The sequence below is a fragment of the Mauremys mutica genome, chromosome 8 (genome assembly GCF_020497125.1).
Source record: "Mauremys mutica isolate MM-2020 ecotype Southern chromosome 8, ASM2049712v1, whole genome shotgun sequence".
Classification (NCBI taxonomy): Eukaryota; Metazoa; Chordata; order Testudines; family Geoemydidae; genus Mauremys; species Mauremys mutica.
The window spans coordinates 43,211,326-43,228,765 of NC_059079.1; the positions used below are offsets into that span (position 1 = coordinate 43,211,326).

Consider the following 17,440-nt stretch of genomic DNA (forward strand, 5'->3'; position numbering starts at 1 on the left):
ATTCCGTTCTTCCCCCAGCCTTTCTTGGCTACCGTAGCATTGTCCCCCCACTTGTGTGATGAATTAATAAAGAATGCAGGAATAAGACACACTGACTTGTTAGTGAGAAATGAGTGGAAGGCAGCCTCCAGCTGCTATGATAGTCCAGACAGGACATTAAGCAGTGTGTAGGAGAGAAGCCCAGCATCCCACTGCTAGTCCATGGGCAACTGAATCTTTTCTTTACACATGAAGGGTGGGGGCTGATGGAGCTCAGCCCCCTGTTGCTATGATGAGGATGGTTACCAGCCATATTGCACCATCCATCCACCAGAAAAAATTAGGGCCAATAGGCTGATGACGAGGACGGTTACCAGTCCTTTTGTACCATCAGCTGAGGCTGATGATGAGGATGGATTTCCATCATTTTGTACGATCAGCTTATGCTGATGATGAAGATGGATTTCCATCCTTTTGTACCATCAGCCGCCCATGGCGGGGGGGGGAGCAAGGATGTTGGTGTTGAGTGCTGCACTATCGTGTCTATCTGCAGCATTCAGTAAAGATAGGGTGACATGTAAAAGAGTCAGAGGATTGTTTTACCTTTCGCTTCTGGGGGTGGGTGGGGGGTGGGTGAGTAGATTGCCAAGCTATGCCCTGACCCGCGGGCACTGTGTTTGACCCTAGAAGCATTTGGAGCTCAGCCAAGAATGCAAATAATTTTAGGAGGCTGCAGGAACTGTGGGATAGCTTCAGTCCTCCAGTCCATGCGCATCCATTTGATTCTTTGGCTTTCAGTTACGCTTGTCACGCTGCAGTGCGCTGAGTCCCTGCTATGGCGTCTGTCTGGAGATTTTTAAAAAAGGATTCTGAATTTCATCTTCTGTAACGGAGCGCTGATAGAACGGATAGAACGGATTTGCCTGCCCTTACAGCGATCACATCCGCATGGTCCATGCGGGAGCTCTTTTTTTTATTTTGATTTCGGACTGCATCGCCACCCGTGCTGATCGGAGCTCCACGCTGGGCAAACAGGAAATATTCAAAAGTTCGCAGGGCTTTTCCTGTTTACCTGACCACTGCATCCGAGTTCAGATTGCGGTCCAGAGCGGTCACTGGTGCACTGTGGGATAGCTCCCGGAGGCCAATACCGTCGATCAGCGTCCACACTAACCCTAATCCGATATGTTAATACCGATACTAGCGTTACTCCTCTCGTTAGGGAGGAGTACAGAAACCGGTTTAAAGAGCCATTAAAATCGATATAAGGTGCCTCCTAGTGTGGACGGTTTTGGCGTTAAATCGGTTTTACGCTCCTAAAACCGATTTAAACGCCTAGTGTAGACCAGGCCTTAGACAGATTCGTAACTTTGGCAGTTCTGGTACGGGCAATTCAGTGCAGCCCTCAGACTACAATAAGGAACTGTCTTCAGTTCCTGGGGCACATGACAACTTGTACCTTTGACCAGTCATGCAGGTCCACTGCTTCCAGGGTTGGCTCAGAATGATCCATTTTCCAGTCAGACATGTTGGACAGACAGGAGGAACTCCCTACACTGGTGGAAGGATCAACTCAGTGCCTTTTCAGGGATTCCTTTCTGTTGCTCAGCTCCATTGTGACTTTAATAACAGATGGATCACTGTTGAGATGGGGAGCCCACCTCAATATCCTCACAACTCAGGGAAGATGAGCAACTCAAGAAACCAGTCTCACATCTTGAAGAACTGCAGTTACTGCACAAAGTGAGTAACTTTTTCTGCTGCTGCTCAGAAGGGACAAGATGCTGAGAATCTGCACACTAGGTTTGCACAGCTATGGAAATTCTTTTTATGGCTGCCAAGGGGCAGAATTGAGCCTGATAATTCAGTGGCTGTGCCAGTTAAGTAGTTTTTTCCCAGTTACTCCACAGAGAGGGGTAGCCCAGCACACGTAATAACTACTGTAGCCCAGAGACTAGTCGAGGCCATGGAATGACTCCACTTCTGACCTGTCTGTCTTGCGGGGCAGGGAGGGAAGGGATGGATGATCCCTGTACCCTATGTATAGATAAAATCAGAAATGTTAACTAATTACATCTGAGCCCTGCTTGTCACATGTAATTCTGGGCTTTAGGGCTTGTCTACACGGCGCATTAGTCCACACCAATGAGGGTGTAAATTTAGTATTGTGCACTGACTGCCCTGCTTGGACCCTGCTGGTGTTACAAGTTCCCTCGTACACGTTAATGTAAAAACAGGAGGTTTTTTTGAAATGGGACTACATTAGTACACACTAGGGAACTTTTAGTGCATGCCAACATGGTCCACATGGGCCCGTTAGTGCACTCTTCATTAGTGGGGACTTATGCACCATGTAGACAAAGCCCTATGATTGTAGTAGTGTTAACAGAGTATTTTTTTAACTTATTTATTGAATGTGTCGCTATATACAGGCTTTTGGATTCTAGAATTAAGTAGGGCAATATAGTCTTCCATGGATTTGTAAATCCACTCTTCTTCCTCTTCACAGTTTGAATAAACAATAGTCTACAAAAAGAGAAATCTATTTTCTTGGTAAACAAGTCCTTGTTATTGTAATGTTGGGGAAAACAACCTAGATAAATATTATTTTCAGGCCTAGACAGTTGTGATCTTTCTAGTTTCACAGCTGTATAGATGTATTATTTATACAGTAGACTAAATTAAATTACAGTTTCAGCATATTATAATGCATATACAAATTATGATCAAGTTAATTCTACTTCTTGGTTAATTCTTGGTCTGGTTATCTCTTAATGTTGGCAGGGGAATAATGACACATCTAAGATAATTTTTCTATTTTCCTGTTTTAAGGCTTAGCCTGCATCCTGTCTTTAGTATCCAGTACAGTATTGAGAAGAACAGTTAAAGGATGCTTTGATTTAGAAAGCAGCTAGAAGTGATGCATTTGTTACCTGACAAAAATACATAAAAGGCATTATAAATCACATAGGTGTCTGTCTGTTATAAAAAGAAAATGCACTGAATTGCTTTGAAAATTCTGGGCCTGATTCTCATTGACACTAAAGGTCTACTCAGCAAAGAAAAACCCATGGTTGGCCCAGGCCAGCCGACTCAGGCTTGTGGGGCTGTTTCATTGCTGTGTAGACTTCCAGGGCCAGGCTGGAGCCCGAGCTCTAGCCGCCCCCACCCCCACACTTCGCTGGGTCCTAGAGATTGGGCTCCAGCCCAAACCCAGAAGTGTACACAGCCATGAATCAACCCTGCAGCCTGAACCCCTCAAGCCTGACTTGGCTGGCACAAGCTAGCTGGAGGTGGTTATTTGCTGAGTAGACATACCCTAAAGGGCCTTTACACTGCTCTGGCGCATAAAGGGGCTTTGAAGTTGGTATACATTACATTGCACTCACTGCCAGAGCAGTGTAAAGGGACCTAAATGTCAATTAGAATCATTTATCTTTCAGTTGAATATTAGAATTGGCTTCATGAATGATTTTAGTAGGCTGTTTACTAGCTAATTAGATCAGAATGACTGCACTACATAACTATGTCACTATAGAAAGATTTATGTTAGGTTTTCACCTAAGAATGAAAATTCTATGGTGGATAGAAGTATTTTTTTTTCCTTTTTTAGACTAAAACTCCATCTGCACTTATTCTGACACCAACAAGAGAGTTAGCAATTCAGATAGAGAGACAAGCTAAAGAGCTGATGATTGGTCTGCCAAACATGAGAACAGTTCTTCTTGTAGGAGGTTTACCACTGCCACCCCAACTTCATCGTCTGAAACAAACTGTTAAGGTAAGAACTATTGTGTGAAAGAGTCCCTTGAAGAAAGATGTTTTTATGGCATGTGTAGAAAAGTCAAAGGTTTTTACATCATTACATAGGAGGGCCATATAAATCTAAACCACAACCTTGTGGGGGCCAAACAGATTCTACATATTTTAATCAGATTTATAGTCACCTGTATTGATTTATATTTTAAGTTCAGCTGGTTTTGTATGTTTTTAAATAGACAATACTGTACATAGAAACAACCCATCTAAATACATTTTTATACGCTGATTTCTTTGTATCAGAATTACAGAAAGTGGTTTTAAAAAAAAAAAGGTAAAGAACACAAAATGCTAATGAATCTGCTGTTAGTATATTGTGTTGAAGCAGGCTGTGGGCCTTATGAAATGCTCTGATGGGCTTAGGTTGGGCACCCTATCTCTACACAGTGAATCTAGACCCTTAGCAGTAAAGAGTAGCTCCTGAATTTTTATAGTAACTAGGGCTATCAATTAATCACAGTTAATTCATGCTATTAACTCAAAAAATTAACTGCAATTTTAAAAATTATGATTAATCACACTGTTAAACAATAGAATACCAATTGAAATGTATTAAATATTTTTGAATGTTTTTCTACATTTTAAAATATATTGACTTCTATTACAACACAGAATACAAATCGTACAATGTTCACTTTATATTATTATTTTGATTACAAATATTTGCACTGTGAAAATGATAAAATCAATAGTATTTTTCAATTCACCTCAGACAAGTACTATAGTGCAATTTTTATCGTGAAAATGTAATTTGCAAATCTAGATTTTTCTTGGTTACATAACTGCACTCAAAACAAAACAATGTAAAACTTTAGAGCCTACAAGTCCACTCAGTCCTACTTCTTGTTCAGCCAATTGCTAAGACAAACAAGTTTGTTTAAATTTACAGGAGATACTGCTGACTGCTTCTTATTTACAATGTCACCTGAAAGTGAGAGCAGGCGTTAACATGGCACTTTTGTAGCCGGCATTGCAAGGTATTTATGTGCCAGATATGCTAATCAGTCATATGTCCCTTCATGCTTCAGCCACAATTCCAGAGGACATGCTGATGATGCTCATTAAAAAAATAATGCGTTAATTAAATTTGTGACTGAACTCCTTGGGAGAGAACAGTATATCTCCTTTTCTGTTTTACCCACATTCTGCCATATATTTCATGTCATAGCAGTCTCGGATGATGACCCAGCTCGTTCGTTTTAAGAACACACTCACAGCAGAGTTGACAAAACACAAAGAAGGTACCGATGTGAGATTTATAAGGATAGATATAGCACTCGATACAAAGTTTAAGAATCTGAAGTGCATTCCAAAATCTGAGAGGGATGAGATGTAGAGAATGCTTTCAGATGTCTTAAAAGAGCAGCACTCAGATGCAGAACCTACAGAACCCGAACTACCAAAAAAAGAAAAGCAACCTTCTGTTGGCAGCATCTGACTCAGATGATGAAAACGAACATGCGTTGGTCTGCTCTGCTTTGGATCGTTATCAAACAGACCCTGTGATCAGCATGCATGCATGTCTTCTGGAATGGTGGTTGAAGCATGAAGGGACATATGAATCTTTAGCACATCTGGCACATAAATATCTTGCGATACCAGCTACAACAGTGCCATGCGAACGCCTGTTCTCACTTTCAGGTGACATTGTAAACAAGATGTGGGCAGTATTATCTCCTGAAAATTGTAACCAAACTTGTTTGAGCGTTTGGCTGAAGTAGGACTGAGTGGACTTGTAGGTTCTAAAGTTTTACATTGTTTTATTTTTTAATGCAATTATTTTTTGTACATAATTCTACATTTTTAAGTTCAACTTTCATTATAAAGAGATTGCGCTACAGTACTTGTATTAGGTGAATTGAAATACACTATTTTGTTTTTTACAGTGCAAATATTTGTAATAAGAATAAATATAAAGTGAGCACTGTACAGTTTGTATTTTGTGTTGTAATTGAAATTAATATATTTGAAAATGTAGGAAACATCCTTTTAAATAAATGGTATTCTGTTATTGTAACAGTGCGAGTAATTACGATTAATTTTTTAATCGCTTGACAGCCCTAATAGTAATATAAATTTCTTTACAGATATGAAACATTTATATGTATCTTTCTGAATTTTACATATAAAGAATAAGATTTCAAAATGATTTCTCGTCTTTATATTTTTGCTGCTTTCAAAGGGTACAATTTGCCACTTACTTAGGTGAGGAATTATCATTTACAACAGGAAACACATTTTGACTTTAGGATTTAGATTTTTCTTGCACGGAACCCACTGCAGACATTCATAAATTCCAGGTATCTTCAGAGGGCTAATTTGTTCCATTTGTTTTCAGATACACACAACTTTGGAGAATCATGTACAGGAATTTCAAGTCTCTGTGCATCTGAGCTTGAATAATTATACAAAGATAGATAATTAGTACAAATGTGCTATAATTGTAACTTACCCGTGATAGTCACTCACTGTTTTCTGTCTCTACTAAAAACAAAAAATGAAAGCTTGTCCTCCAATGCTTGCAAGTGCTAATGTCAAACATTATTTTTCAAGGACTGAATACAGTTCTCATATAGCTTTAACTCATATTAGCTTGCTTTTCTAATGTTTTGATTTTTTTCTGATAGGTTATAATAGCAACACCCGGAAGACTCTTAGATATTTTAAAACAAAGCTCTGTTCAGCTCCATGGTATTAAAATTGTAGTCGTGGATGAAGTAAGTTCATATAAAGTTAAATACTTAAATTAGAAATTAGTGTTATCTAAATATAATGATAATGGCCACTGTTAGAGCGCTCGTATTTCTGACTGTTAAATAAGTGGTTGCCTAATATAGGTCCTGATCTAGCAAAGCACTTATGCAAGTGCTTAACTTTAAGTTTGTGTGTAGTCCCCTTGACTTCCTCGGAATTTTGCATATGCTTTAAAGTTAAGCACGTGAGTGAGTGATTTACTGGATTAGGGCCATAGTGTCTAATAAATGGTTTAATTGGAGTCCCAGGCGAGGTGGTGGATCGACAACTAAACACACAATGTTCATTAAAATATAGTTTGTACTTCTGAGGGTTAAAAAGTGAATTTAGTGTTATGTAAAAGATGCTTGTGTGGCTGTAGTCATCTGTCAGTTTACATGACTGATTGGAGCGGAAGTTCCGCCACAATGACCCACAAATGTTAACAGAATAACAGTGTCTATCTCTCTTCATAGCTTTTCTTCTGACTACCCAAATCAGAACTGATTTTAATGTGGTGACAATGTCGCTACACTAGTGTTGATGGTCAATTAAAGAATAGTGCATGATCGTCAAGAGTTTTCCTGTGTCTTTTTGTATGCTATACGTAAAATTATTATGAAAAAATCATACTGTCTTAAATTCATATTTTCATTTAGGCTGATACCATGTTAAAGATGGGCTTCCAGCAACAAGTGCTGGATATTTTGGAAAATATCTCCAGTGATCGTCAGACCATATTGGTTTCAGCCACAATACCAGTTGGCATTGAGCAGCTGGCAAATCAACTTCTGCAGAATCCTGTGAGAATAACCATTGGAGAAAAGAATCTGCCATGTTCCAATGTTCGCCAGATTATCTTGTGGGTAGAAGAACCGTCTAAAAAGAAAAAACTATTTGAAATATTAAATGTTAGTATAGTGTTTTATTTAGCAAATTATGTCTATGCTTGTAGTGAATAAAGTTTAATTAATTTCGTTTAATTTAGCTCTTGCCTATCTAGTTCAAATGTGTGAGGAAAGCAAGAGCAGTAATGGAAAGTAAGTTTATCTAGCCCACCACGGTCAAGAATGTCTCCCTGGGGATTCCCTAATAAAACAAAAATACATGAGGGTACTTTGTCTTTTAAAATGCCATTAAAAAGATTGATGAGTGGGCTAGATTATTCTTTTTGAATTAACTCTGCTGAAACTTCCCCAGAAAATAATAAATAAAATACACACACATACCCCAAAAAAACAGTGGGCCTTAATCCTCACAGTAATTCTAGGCTTATTTTATGAGCATTCTGAAGTAATCTTAGCTGCAGTTATGTAAGAGATTGATATATGCATTTAAGTGAACCTCAGATCTATTTTTGATTTTAAAAAGTCACCATTTTTGTATTTAAAACACAACTTCAAAAAGATTATTTTTGAAGTTTTGTCAAGACAAACTAGGGACCTGATTTTACAAACCCATATGCATGGCTTTAATTTGACTTATGAGTAAAATCACACACGTGTGCAAGTATTTGCATGATTAGGGCTTAAATCTTGTCCTTTTTTTTATTAGGAGTTTGGGAGGGTTTTTTTTAAATAAATATGCTTGTTTCAATCTAATGTATAAAATCTACTGAAGAGAAAATGAACAACTGTAAATCAACAGCTGTGGTTGACCAGCAATAAACTATGCTGATGCAGTAGGTTTTACACAACTATTTTAATTTTACAGGATAAGAAACTCTTCAAACCTCCAGTGTTGGTATTTGTGGACTGCAAGCTAGGAGCAGATCTTCTGAGTGATGCTGTTCATAAAATCACAGGATTACAATGCATATCCATGCATTCTGATAAATCACAAACTGAAAGAACAAATATATTGCAGGTTTGTACTTCCTAAAATAGAGATCTCTATGTCACTTTGAAACATTCCATCTTATTTTTAAAAAGATAATTTAGTTGTAATGAGTTAGTAAAGTAGGCATCTTGTCGTGGTCTATCACTTATATAAAAGCTTCTGACTAATGCAATTCCAGATGCCACTGGATTTAATGTTTGTTTGTTTTTTAAACTCCAAGCATAACTTTTATTCCTCAGAATATTGTTCTTTGGGGTGAAGGAAATGCATAATGATAGTACTTACATCTGTCTTGTATTACTGGGTTTTCACAATGAATGCTAGAGTTTATGGAAAACTGAAATGAAAGCACAGATTGTATTTCTACTAATACTTCATGAAAATGGCTATTTTAAATACTCTAGATTACTTTATAGATTATTATTTATTTTAAATGGGAATTGACTTGAACATTAGTCTGTGACTGCTTTTGTGCCTTGCTGAATTGCTGTTTTGTATCACTTTAAGCAGGACTCAATGAATCACAAAATTTTATTTCTGTGTATGCTACATAAATCAAGAGTACAGTAGGGCAGTGGTTCTCAAACTTGGGCCGCCGCTTGTTCAGTAAAAGCCCCTGGCGGGCTGGGCCGGTTTGTTTACCTGCCACATCTGCAGGTTCGGCTGATCGCGGCTCCCACTGGCCGCGGTTCGCTGCTCCAGGCCAATGGGGGCTACAGGAAGGGCAGCCAGCACGTCCCTCATATCTTGCCCTTCTACAGCAGGTCTCAAAAAGGGAATTGCAAGGGAAAAAAGCATAGATAAAAAGTAATTATAATTTATTTTGTTTCCAACCCCTTAGGGATTATTTCAGGAAAAATATGAAGTCGTAGTAAGCACTGGAGTCCTTGGGCGAGGACTTGACCTTGTCAATGTCAAACTGGTAGTAAATTTTGATATGCCCTCAAGCATGGACGAATATGTACATCAGGTAAAGAGATATGTGTATCTTAAACACTGCATGAGATATTTGCTAAAACATTGTTGGAAAAATAAAACAAGACCATGCATGATCTGAATTGAAAGATGCACACATAGGGATGGACATACCTCCAGAAAAGTTCCCGTTTGGGGGGGAGGAAGAAGGGCATCCTGAAGAATCTCTCCTCCATCCTTTAGAAGAAACACCAAACCTTCAGTCTGAATTAATGGAGGAACACTAAAAAATAATGCCTCTTTGCCAATGGTGTTTGTATAGCTCTCCTTCTCCACCTCACTGTGAAGGAGTATCTCTGTTCCTATACCTTTTTGAAGCATATGTGTATATTAAACATCTCCTTTCATTTTTTGTTGGACAAAAGTGAAATGTCAATGAAATAATGAATGGGAACTCTGCTTATCGGTATAGCAATATTTGATGTTTTGCTTAGTTCCAACCTATTAGACTTCACTACTCTTGAGGAACAACTGAGAGCTAGTAGAGCATTCAGAGTACTGACTTGCCCATGACAATGCTATATATTAGGGCTGTCAATTAATTGCAGTTAACTCATGTGATAACTCAAAAAAATTAATCACGATTAATCACACTGTTAATAAAATACCAACTTATTGAATATTTTTGATGTTTTTCTGCATTTTCAAATACAGTCGAACCCATTTATGTCGACCTCGGTTAACTTGCCAATCCTGTTAAGTCGACGGTTTAAGGGTGGAACCGCCAGACTCCCTCTTTGGCTTATGAGTTTCTCATCCGTTATGTCGATTTGCCGAACCCTAATATCTCGAGCCCGTCCCCGACCCACCGTGTCCCCAGCCGCCGGCTCCCCGGCTCTCCAGCCGCGCGGTTCCCCAGCCGCCCGCTTCCCGCGTCCCCAGCCGCCGGCTCCCCGGCTCTCCAGCCGCGCGGTTCCCCAGCCGCCCGCTTCCCGCGTCCCCAGCCGCCCGGCTCCCCGCGTCCCCGACCCACCGTGTCCCCAGCCGCCCGCTCCCCGGCTCCCCAGCCCCGCGGTTCCCCGCTTCGCCGCCCGGCCGTCCGCCCGGCTCCGCTTCCCCGCCCGCCCCCGTATACCCGGTCCCTGCCTGTCCCCGCCCGCCTGGCCCCGCATACCTGGTCCCTGCCCGTCCCCGCCCCACATACCTGGTCCCGGCTTCTCCTGCCGCCCGCCCGCCGGCTCCGCTTCCCCGCCCGCCGGTCCCCGCTTCCCCGCCCCCGCATACCCGGTCCCTGCCTGTCCCCGCCCGCCCGCCCGGCCCGCATACCTGGTCCCTGCCCGGCCCCGCCCGCCCGCCCGGCCCGCATACCTGGTCCCTGCCCGTCCCCGCCCGTCCCCGCCCCACATACCTGGTCCCGGCTTCTCTTGCCGCCCGCCCGCCGGCTCCGCTTCCCCGCCCGCCGGTCCCCGCTTCCCCGCCCCCGCATACCTGGTCCCTGCCCGGCCCCGCCCGCCCGCCCGGCCCGCATACCTGGTCCCTGCCCGCCCGGCCCGCATACCTGGTCCCTGCCCGCCCGGCCCGCATACCTGGTCCCTGCCCGTCCCCGCCCCACATACCTGGTCCCGGCTTCTCCTGCCGCCCGCCCGCCGGCTCCGCTTCCCCGCCCGCCGGTCCCCGCCCCCGCATACCCGGTCCCTGCCTGTCCCCGCCCACCCGCCCGGCCCGCATACCTGGTCCCTGCCCGTCCCCGCCCCACATACCTGGTCCCGGCTTCGCCTGCCGCCCGCCCGCCGGCTCCGCTTCCCCGCCCGCCCGTCCGTCCGTCCGCCCGGCTCCGCTTTGCCGGATCCAGCCACGTGCAGGCAGCGCGGTAAGGGGGCAGGGAGGGGGTGGGGGGTGGATAGGGGTTTATCTCGATCATTGGTTATCTCGATGGCTTTTGGCAAACCCCTAGGCCGTCGAGATAACAGGGTTTAACTGTATATCTATTTCAGTTAAACACAGAATATAAAGTGTACAATGCTCAATTTATATTATTTTTATTACAAATATTTGCAATGCAAAAATGATAAAATAAATAATATTTTTCAATTCACCTCATACAAGTACTGTAGTGCAATCTCTTTTTATTATGAAAGTGCAACTTACAAATGTAGGTGTTTTTTGTTACATAAGTGCACTCAAAACCAAAGCAATGTAAAACTTTAGAGCCTACAAGTCCACTCAGTTCTACTTCTTGTTCAACTAATCGCTAAGAGAAATAAGTATGTTTACATTTAAGGGGAAATAATGCTGCCTACTTCTTAATTACAATGTCACCTGAAAGTGAGACCAGGCATTCACATGGCACTGTTGTAGCTGGCATCACAAGATATTTATATGCCAGATGCATTAAAGATTCATATCCCTCTTCATGCTTCGACCATCTTTCCAGAGGACATGCTTCCATGCTGATGATGCTCATTAAAAAAAATAATGCATTAATTAAATTTGTGACTGAACACCTTGGGGAAGAATTGTATGTTTCCTGCTGTTTTACCTGCGTTCTGCCATATATTTCATGTTATAGCAGTCTCGGATGATGACCCAGTACATGTTGTTCGTTTTAAGAATGCTTTCCCTGCAAACTTGACAAAATACAAATACCAACATGAAATTTCTAAAGATAGCTACAGCACTCAACCCAAGATTTAAGAATCTGAAATGCCTTCCAAAACCTGAGAGGGATGAGGTGTGGAGCATGCTTTCAGAAGTCTTAAAAAAGCAACACTCTGATGCGGAAACTACAGAACTTGAACCACCAAAAATGAAAATCTGCTGGTGGCATCTGACTCACGATGATGAAAATGAACACGCATTGGTCTACACTGCTTTGGATGGTTATCAAGCAGAACCTGTAATCAGCATGGACACACGTCCCCTGGAATGGTGGTTGAAGCATGAAAGGACATATGAATCATTAGTGCCTCTGTCATGTAAATACCTTGTGACACTAGCTACAACAGTGCCATGCTAATGCATGTTCTCACTTTCAGGTGACATTGTGAACAAGAAGCTGGGAGCATTATCTTCTGCAAATGTAAACAAACTTGTTTGAGCAATTGGCTGAACAAGAAGTAGGACTGATTAGACTTGTAGGCTCTAAAGTTTTATGTTTTATTTTTGAATGCAGTTTTTTTGTACATAATTCTACATTTGTAAGTTCAGCTTTCATCATAGAGATTGCACAACAGTACTTGTATTAAATTAATTGAAAAATACTATTTGTTTTTTACAGTGCAAATATTAGTAAACAAAAATAAAGTGAGCACTCTGCACTTCGTATTCTGTGTTGTAATTGAAATCAATATATTTGAAAATGTAGAAAATGTCCAAATTTATTTAAATAAATGGTATTCTGTTGTTTAACAGTGCAATTAATCGTGCGATTAATCGTGATTAAATTCTTTAATCGCTTGACAGCCGTACTATATATCCAGTTTCATGTAAGAACACCCAATATACAGTATTGCTGCAGCAGAAAATAGTTTTTTAAACTATCGCACAATGGAGTTTAAGCAGGCTGCTTTTATTTTGAAGGCTGCTTTTATTTTGAAGGGGGAGAGATTACTAATGCTAATTGAAAATAAACTTTGTTTTCATTTGCAGGTTGGAAGAGCAGGAAGGCTGGGTCACAGTGGAACTGCAATTACTTTTATCAATAACAACAGCAAGAAGCTTTTTTGGGATGTTGTAAAGAGAGTAAAACCAACAGGCACGATTCTTCCTCCACAGTTGCTAAACTCCCCTTATCTTCATGACCAAAAGAGAAAAGAACAACAGAAAGTTAAACAATCACAGAATAGTCTTGTAACAGGTGATAATCTTATGGACATTATTAGAAAACATGACAAAAGTAATACTCAGAAGTGATTAATGGTATTATATGTATAAATGTGTAAATATAATGAAAGCACTGTATTTCAGTAGTAATTAAATGTGAATTTATATCATTGGTATAAGATCTGTCAAAGTTATTTTTGAGAATGTGTAAGCTTTTTTCTGGTGAAATCCTGAGTCTGATTTTCATCTCCATCCCCAAATAGTGCCTGATCTAAAAGGACATTCAAAATCTAAAAATTGCACTTCACTCTAAAAGTATAGTAACATCTACAAGCATTTTTTCAGTTTTACTTTGTATGGGTGACATCTTCTATATAGTTATTTTCACTGTTCCCATTAAACATATAGTCTTCTTTCCTTGTTGTTTCTGTGGGGCTTTTGCACCGCAGTGGAAGAGAGAGGAATATTTTTAAAACAGGAAAATTTGATTATAAAACTACAAAAAAATGGCATGGACATGTTTACTATCTGCAAATATTTTTAACTCTTGTTAAATGAACTATGTTTTAAGTTAAGAATCTCCCTTTAAACCCTCAAATCAGTATAATTATCCTCAATATTGGGCACCCACACAGTTTTCATTTATGGGTCACAATGAATTATTAAAAATGATTGCTTCTTGCCATCTCATGTCTGAAACCAGTAAAAAAAAAAAAAAAATCCTGCTCCAGTACTCTATAACATCAACAAGATTTTTTTCCCTGCTGTCATTTGGGCTAGCAAGGACTGTGGTTTCTTCAACTTCATAGCAGAGGAATGAGGAAAATTAGATCTGTAATTAAAACATTAAATTGTGATCTCATTCTGTTAATGGGAACATGATTGGGCTGCTAGGGTGGAATGTTATACCATAAAAAAAAAATAGGGCTGTTGATTTACCGTAGTTAACTGACATGATTAACTCAAAAAAATTAATCGCAATTAATCACAGTTTTAATTGCACTGTTAAACAATAAAATACCAATTGACATTTATTTAATATTTTGGATGTTTTTTCTACATTTTCATATATCTTGTATTCTGTGCTGTAATTTAAATCAAAGTGTATATTATTTTTATTACAAATATTTGCACTGTAAAAATGATAAAAGAAATAGTAGTTTTCAGTTCCTCATACAAGTACTATAGTGCAGTCTGTCGTGAAAGTGCAATTTAAACAAATGTAGATTTTTTTGTTAATATCTGTACTCAAAAACAAAACAATGTAAAACTTCAGAGCCTACAAGTCCCCTCAGTCCTACTTTTTGTTCAGCCAATTGCTAAGAGAGACAAGTTTGTTTACATTTACAGGCGATAATGCTGCCCTCTTCTTATTAACAATGTCACCAGAATGTAAGAACAGGTATTTGCATAGCACTTTTGTAGCTGGCATTGCAATGTATTTACATGCCAGATATGGTAAACATTCCTATGCCTCTTTATGCTTCGGCCATCATTCCAGAGGACATGCTTCCATGCTGATGACACTCGTTAAAAAAATGCATTAATTAAATCTGTGACTGAACTCCCTTGGGGATGAATTGTATGTACCCTGCTGTTTACCCACATTGGGCCATATATTTCAGCACATGTTGTTAATTTTAAGAACACTTTCACTGCTGATTTGACAAAACACAAAGTACCAATGTGAGATTTCTAAAGATAGCTATGGCACTCGACCTAAGTTTTAAGAATCTGAAGTGCCTTCCAAAATCTGAGACGGACAAGGTGTGGAGCATGCTTTCAGATGTCTTAAAAGAGCAACACTCAGATGCGGAAACTACAGAACTTGAACCACCAAAAAAGAAAATCAACCTTCTGCTGGTGGCATCTGACTCAGAGGATGAAAATGAAGATGCGTTGGTCCACGCTGCTTTGGATTGTTATCGAGCAGAACCTGTCATCAGCATGGACGTATGTCCCCTGAAATGGTGGTTGAAGCATGAAGGGACATATGAATCTGTAGTGCATCCGGCACGTAAATATCTTGCGACGCCAGCTACAACAGTGCCATGAGAATGCCTGTTCTCACTTTCAGGTGACACTGTAAACAAGAAGTGGGCAGCATTATCTTCTGCAAATGTAAACAAACTTGTTTGTCTGAGCGATTGGCTGAACAAGAAGTAGGACTGAGTGGACTTGTAGGTTCTGAAGTTTTACATTGTTTTATTTTTGAATGCAGTTTTTTGTACATAATTCTACATTTGTAAGTTCAACGTTCATGATAAAGAGATTGCACTACAGTACTTAGGTGAATTGAAAAATACTATTTTTTGTTTTTTACAGTGCAAATATTTGTAATAAAAAATAAATATAAAGTGAGCCGTGTACACTTTGTATTCTGTTTTGTACTTGAAGTCAATATATTTAGAAATGTAGAAAACATCAACAATATTTAAATGGTATTCTATTATTGTTTAACTGTGCGATTAATTGCGATTTTTTTAAATGCTTGACAGCCCTAAAAAAACCACACCAGAATCAGATAGATCATGCAGGGAAGCAGTTTTCAAATGCTCTTGATCTCAACATGATTGAATCTGGTGCTCTAGGCTGTGATCCTGAATACTCTTAAAGAAATGCTTACATATAAGCATGTTATTCTCATTGGCCAGATCCTTAATTTGTGTACATTTTTTTAGATGTATTAAAGCAATGGAGTTTGACAGTTTATACCAGCTGGGGATGTTGACTTAAAGAGCACTACATATGTCCTTAAAATTTAGCATGTGCATAACTGTTTGATGACTTGGGGTCCCATAGACTGTCTAGAAATAGTTTTAGCATATCAACAAAGCCTTTTAGCTCCCTTCAATAAAAACCCTATCAATTTAACATTTTAAATGTATGTTGTGTATATTGCCTAAACCCTGTAGTGTCTTTTAAAAACCAAGCTTATTACAGAATAAAATACCATCTTCCCATCATTAATGAAACTTCAGGAAAGAAGAGTCCATTTTTATCCATCCTGTTTTATAAAAACACAACTCTTATCCAACTCAGGCATTTTTTTCTGAGCGAGTCAGACTACAGAATGAATGTTGAATCAGAAAAGGAAAATTGAAGTCTTATGTAAACTTGTATTGGCATGTGGATGGGTGTGGAATTATACAGTACATGAAAACAGGTTTATGGAAATATGCCTTTTTCCTCTGGAAAGACAACACATATTTGCTATGTAGGCAGATCTTTATTTAGTAGCTGCATTCCTACTAAAGTAACCCACTGGTAGGAGATAACACAAAACAACTTACATTTGAGTTGTGTTATATGTTTGTAAGTGTTATGCGGACAAAACTACACAGGATCGTTTCGGGGGCAAGACAAAGATGCCACAGTTATAACACAATTTGATTTATGACCAATAACTAATACCTATACACACACACACACACACCCCCATCAGATGTTCTGCAGCTGCTGTATAGTTACCAGTCCTGAACGTAGCTTGAGTCTGTGGCTTGATTTTGCAGCTTGGATTCATAGCTTGTGGTGGCTAACTGGCCAGGAAAGCCGGGCACAAGGAAGGGCTGGGTCTGCCCTCGCATGTTGGCAGCAGACGTTACCCTCCCAAAGTCTTCCATCTGTCCCATCCTTTTTGTAGGCTTTCGTTTGAATCCAGTCTATAGGTCTTGCTGTGTCACGCTGCTTCTGGGTTCTGTGTGATTGATCACCCATCAATTGCAGACGTGACTTTCAGCTTCAGACCTGGCTTTGATCTTTCTTCTATTGTACCTTTGTTCTTTTCTTTTTAGGGTGGACTCTTCTTACTTTGTTAGGGCTGTTGTCTGCATCTTCAGCAGTTGGTGTTTGAACTCTATTTCATCAGGACAGATTGGGGCTGGAGGTTGATTCCATCATCCATACATACCTCATTCACACGTCCAGACTAATAAGATTTAGCAGGGTTTTGCAAAAATGAAGGTTGCAGCAAGCTTTTATAAAATGGAGAAAGCATTTTAAAATGGAGTTTGAATTGCAATATGGCAAACAGTGAACAGAAGTTACAGTACTGAAACAGTGCAAGTCTTAGTGATTTAAGCAGGAATTGATTGACAGTGAAACTTACAAGGGCAACTGGCTGAACAGCTATGGCTCTTAACAAGCATCTTAATTGTCAATTAGCCAGTTATTGGGGTAACTGGTTTATGAATGAATGTTTCATTCATAAAACGTTACTTATGAAGTTACATTAATAAAGTGAACAATTAAACAATTTCATTCATTAGTTCTACACAAGCGTCTGGACACATGTAAAACACAATTAAAAATAAAGTTGATAAAAGCAAAAAAC

At 39.9% G+C, this 17,440-nt stretch overlaps 1 protein-coding gene across 6 annotated transcripts in view; it reads left to right on the forward strand.

The window, feature by feature from the left end:
• Positions 1-14,145, forward strand: part of DDX59 (DEAD-box helicase 59) — an 82,279-nt gene extending 68,134 nt beyond the window's left edge. For all 6 annotated transcript variants that reach the window (XM_045028691.1, XM_045028693.1, XM_045028697.1 and 3 more), the window contains 6 exons: positions 3,593-3,760; positions 6,426-6,515; positions 7,191-7,442; positions 8,245-8,397; positions 9,212-9,340; positions 12,934-14,145. In XM_045028691.1, the coding sequence (XP_044884626.1) occupies positions 3,593-3,760; positions 6,426-6,515; positions 7,191-7,442; positions 8,245-8,397; positions 9,212-9,340; positions 12,934-13,197 (1,056 nt within the window). In that variant the 3' untranslated portion in view covers positions 13,198-14,145. The remainder of the gene's footprint in view (positions 1-3,592; positions 3,761-6,425; positions 6,516-7,190; positions 7,443-8,244; positions 8,398-9,211; positions 9,341-12,933) is intronic.
• The last annotated feature ends 3,295 nt before the right edge of the window (positions 14,146-17,440 follow it).